We start from the raw sequence: 5,000 nt of genomic DNA on the forward strand, positions 1-5,000 counted from the left end.
AGCAGGGAGGACTGATCTGACCAATCACACATCTCACCACCACCTGCATGTCATGCAACTGCAGCCTCTTTGACTAGTTGTTATGGTGGCATATCATTCAAACACCTGCTACATTTGCATATGGATACATGCAGAGTGATTTTGTGTGGACACTTATTATAGTGTGTTTGTGTGTGTGTGTGTGTGGGTGTGGGTGTATGTGTATGTGTGTTTGTGTTCCTATTACATTGGTGTCTTGTGCTTATTTTATGCTCCTCTCCTCTCTGACCCAGTTACTGTGTGTGTGTGTGTGTGTGTGTGTGTGTGTGTGTGTGTGTGTGTGTGTGTGTGTGTGTGTGTGTGTATGTGTGTGTGTGTGTGTGTGTGTGTGTGTGTGTGTGTGTATGTGTGTGTGCGTGCGTGCGTGTGTAAACGGGTGCGTGATTGTGTCCCTGTCTCTCTCTCTGTGTATGTGTGTTGATACAGAGTAACTGAATGTGTGTTCCCTATGTGTTACTATAACCTCCTCTCCCCCCCCTCTCCCAGTGCGTACATCAACAAGGCCAGCGACGCGTCCCAGCAGGTGACCCTGATAGACTCAGCCCTCCACTCCCCAGAGGGTCTGGCTGTAGACTGGGTCCACAAGAACCTCTACTGGACCGACTCGGGGGACAAAACCATCTCTGTCGCCACGGGAGATGGCAAGAAGAGGAGGGTCCTGATCGCCACGGAGCTGAGCGAACCCCGGGCCATCGCTGTGGACCCCCGACAAGGGTGAGAGGACGGGGAGGGAGGGAGGGAGGGAGATGAGGGAGGGAGTGGTAGGGATGAGGGTCTAGTAGAGTTGCTGTATGCATTAGCAGTTACAGTTAGGGTTGTCGAGAGGGAGAGGGAGGGAGGGGGGGGGGGATTTTAGGAGTGAGGCAGGGAGTGATGCGGGGAGGGAGGTAAGCAGTGAGGGAGGGAGGGAGGGAGGGAGGAAAGTAAGTTAGGGTGGGAGGGAGGGAGGGAGGGATGTTAGGAGTGAGGGATGTAAGCAGTGAGGGAGGTAGTGAAGGATGGAGGGAGGGATGTTAGGAGAGGGGGATGGAGAGACGGAGGGAGGGAAGGAAGCAGGGAGGGATGTTAGGAGTGAGGGATGGAGAGACGGAGGGAGGGAAGGAATCAGGGAGGGAAGCAGTGAGGGATGGAGGGAGGGAGGAAATCAGGGAGGGGGTGAGGGAGGGTGGGAAGCAGGGTGGGAGTGAAGGAGGGAGGGATGTTAGGAGTGAGGAAAGGCGGGAGAGAGGGAAGCAGGGAGGGATTGGCAGAGGGAGCATATGAGAGAAAGAGAGAGGGGGGGGGGGGGGTAAGAGAGTAAGACAGTTTGACTGTGTGGGATGCTTCTCATTACTTGTCCTCCATCTGCTCAGGGAGCTACACCAGGTGTCCACCTGTTCTTTTCTCTCATCCAATCGCCTTGTCTGTGACCCTCTCACCTCTCCTCCCCCCCCTCTCACCTCTCTCCCCTCCTAATCAGACACAGCTGTGGGCATCAGTAACTGAGAGATTGCACCGTCAAAACTCTCCATTGACTGCCTGTCCCTCCTCTCCTCTCCTCCTCCATCTCCATTCCTCTCCGTGACCACTCTCTTCCCCCAGGGTCTTTACAGAGTTAGACAAGCATGAAACACATGCAAATGAGCCCCTCGCAGGTTCACTGGGAACTGGCACTTACCTGTCTCACCCCCTGGGCCTGTCTGTCTGTCTGCCTGCCTGCCTGGCCCATTGTAAACATGATGGAGATGCTGGGGGGAGATCTCAATTAGGGGGGTGAACATGTACTCGAGTAAATGAATATTCGTACCTGGACACATAATCGATTACGTTTTGTAAAAAAATAAATTAAAAAAAAACAAGTACACAATAAGAAAATAGACAATTAGACGTGTGCTGGAGGGAAAAGATGATGTTTCACATCCCACGTCTCAATAGTGGAGATGGGGTGTGAGGAAGGGCCTAGAATGTCGATTGTTTTAAGAACAGGTAGAAATGCCACTACCTTGATGAGCTCTCCAGATAAGTGTCTTGCTGAAGGACATTGATAAGTGTGGCTTGGCGTCTACTGTGATTACATAGGATTATGTAGCAGTGCACTTAAGTCCCTGTTTCTGTATTGTTCTCCCTCTCTCTGTTATGTGTACTGTTGTCCACTCTGACCCCTGACCCCTGACCCCTGTCTCTCCTCTGTAGGTTCATGTACTGGTCGGACTGGGGGACGCAGGCCAAGATTGAGAAGGCAGGCATGAACGGAGTGGACCGGCAGGTTCTGGTGTCAGAGAGGATCGAGTGGCCCAACGGCATCACCCTGGGTAAAGACTGGTACTGGAGAGAGGGATGAGAAGAGAAGAGAAAGAAAGAAAGAAAGAAAGAAAGAAAGAAAAAGTTAGAAAGAAAGTGGGGTATTGGAAGGAAAGTTTAGACAGAGAGAGAGAGAGAAAGGAAAGAAAGAAAGAATGTGAGATGAGGAGAATAATGAAAGTGAAAAACATTGGATGGAAAGTTTCATCGAGGAGAGAGAAAAGATGAGAGAGAAAAGAGAGAGAGAGAGGGATGAATGGAAATGTTTTGATAATAGAGCTTCTCTCTGTCTCTCTGTATGGCCTCTATTGTTATGGGTGTCTCAGTGTGTCTCTTGTCATTAATCAGCCAGCGCTAGGGTGTGAATGTGAAGTGTCTGAGTGAAGCCGCCCGGGCAGTGCTATCAATACTCCCATCATTGTCATCCAATCCCCCACCAGCCAATCTCTCTCCGAGTGCCCCCCCACCCACGCCTGATGAGAGACAGAGCGGCGTCGAATTGAGGTGTCGCTAAATCGACGATATGAAAACAAATGATCCTCCGAGTCGTAGAGGCTAGGATAACAATGGCTAATTTAGGAAAAAAAGAGATTATTTTCCTCTTGTCATCGATTTCACACAGCGGGCACACAACGGACGGACGGACGTGTCTGTGTCTCTGTGTGTCTGTGTGTGTGTGTGTGTGTGTGTGTGTGTGTGTGTGTGTGTGTGTGTTTTGATCCTTTGTTTCCCTCCTCTCAGTCAGTGCATGGCGGTATTGTCTCGCTGCCAGTGGAGAAGCTAATTGTGCTCCCTCATTAATAAATAAAGACCTCTGCTAAAAGACAAATCTAAGAATTAAATGTTGTCTCCCAACTGCCAACAAAAGCAGAAAAAAACAAAACAAGTGGGCTAAGTCTGTGTGTGTGTGTGTGTGTGTGTGTGTGTGTGTGTGTGTGTGTGTGTGTACGTGTGCGTCTGTGTGTGTGTGTGCGCGTCCGTGTGTGTGTGTGCGTCTGTGTGTGTGTGTGTGTGGAAGGAGGTGAAGCTGTGATTGAGTATAGCAGCGCGGCTCTTCCCTGATTGCCCCCAGCCATATTATTATTAGCTACATCGATATTTACTCAGCAGAGTCTGACCGGCATGGAACCTTCCATAGCCAGCTGATCTATATATCTTGCCTTAATACACACTCTCTTTCATATTATGGTCGGGGGTTAAGTGATTTGCTCTGGGGCATGAAGCAGTGTTTCCCCCACCTGAGAATGGAGCTGGCGATGTTATGTTCACTGTTTCATTATTTCTAACCCGAGGAATAACTCACTGTCACGTCAGAGATGATTGATGTGCTGCCTTGCCGTTGTAACGGACCTCTCTGCCTAGACCTTTTCTCGTTGACTTTTGAATGAGTGTTGACCCCTCTCTCTCTCTCTCTCTCTCTCTCATTCTCTCTCTCTCTCTCATTCTCTCTCTCTCTCTCTCTTTCTTTTTCTCGCTCCTTCGTTCTTTCTTTCTTTCTTTCTTTCTTTCTCTCTCTCTCTCCCTTCCTCCCCGTCTCCCTCTCCCTCCCTCCACCCCCTCTCTCTCTCTCCCTATCCTGCTCCCTCTCCCCCTCCCTCTCTCAGACCTGTCCAACAGACGTCTCTATTGGGTGGACTCCAAGCTGCACCTGCTCTCCAGTATCGACCTGAACGGAGACAACCGCAAAGTGCTGCTGTCCTCCCAGGACCACCTGGGACACCCCTTCGCCCTCACCGTGTTCGAGGTAGGGGGGTAGGGGGGGAGGAGGGAGAGCCACAGGGAAGCAAAGGGGGAGTGGGAAGGAGGGGGAGAAGGGGGGAGCCACAGGGGGAGCGTGGGAGTGGGGAGGAGAGGGAGAAGGGGGAGAAGGGGGGAGCCACAGGGGGAGAGTGTGAGTGAGGGGGAGAGGGCGGAGCCACAGGGGGAGAGTGGAAGTGAGGGGGAGAGGGAGGAGCCACAGGGGGAGAGTGGGAGTGAGCAGGAGGGGGAGAGGGGGGAAGAGTGGGAGTGGGGAAGAGAGGAAACGGGGGGAGCCACAGGGGTGAGAGTGGGAGTGGGGAGAAGGGGGAGAAGTGGGGAGCCACAGGGGGAGAGTGGGAGTGGGAAGAAGGGGGAGAGGAGGGAGCCACAGGGAAGGAGTTTAGAGAGTGGGAGTGGGGAGGAGGGGGAAAAGGGGGGAGCCACGACGGAAGGAAGGGGGAAAGATGGGCATCACAGGGGAGATGATAGGGTGGGTACCTCCACCAACCTCCTCTGTGGTGTTGTAAGGGGTAATAATTAGTGGGACAGACTGGGAAAAGGAGTGGGGAGTGTTAGGGGGGATGGGGGGGGGATTCGGTACAGTACTCAGCTGCTGTGGGGTGTGACGGGGTGGGCACCCAGAGTGGGGATGAGGAGGAGGGGGGGGGGGGGGTCTGTGATGGGGTAGATCCATCATGTCCAGCAGAGGCTCTGTGGGAGAGTAACAGTACCAGCAGAACCTACAGTAGATGAATTGCCCCGACCGCTGCTCTGCTCAGCAGTAGCCACAGCACAAACCACATTAAAAGGTAAGACCAGTGGTCATCAGTACCGCAGGGCCAGGGTGGAGGGGCTCATACATCACAGCTACGGCCCCTGACAGGGCACGACTCTCCATAAAGTTCCTCCCACCGCCCACCCCCCTCTGCTCCACTACTCAA

General features: G+C 52.7%; 1 protein-coding gene across 1 annotated transcript in view; it reads left to right on the top strand.

Moving 5' to 3' along the window:
* The window catches only part of lrp8 (low density lipoprotein receptor-related protein 8, apolipoprotein e receptor), a gene marked incomplete at its 5' end in the record, with an annotated part of 95,111 nt that overhangs the window by 78,533 nt on the left and 11,578 nt on the right, over positions 1 to 5,000 (top strand). The window contains 3 exons of the mRNA XM_083672262.1: positions 526 to 753; positions 2,212 to 2,330; positions 3,924 to 4,063. Of these exons, the coding sequence (XP_083528388.1) occupies positions 526 to 753; positions 2,212 to 2,330; positions 3,924 to 4,063 (487 nt within the window). The remainder of the gene's footprint in view (positions 1 to 525; positions 754 to 2,211; positions 2,331 to 3,923; positions 4,064 to 5,000) is intronic.

The sequence above is a fragment of the Argentina silus genome (assembly GCF_951799395.1).
Source record: "Argentina silus genome assembly, chromosome: 6".
Taxonomy (NCBI): Eukaryota; Metazoa; Chordata; class Actinopteri; order Argentiniformes; family Argentinidae; genus Argentina; species Argentina silus.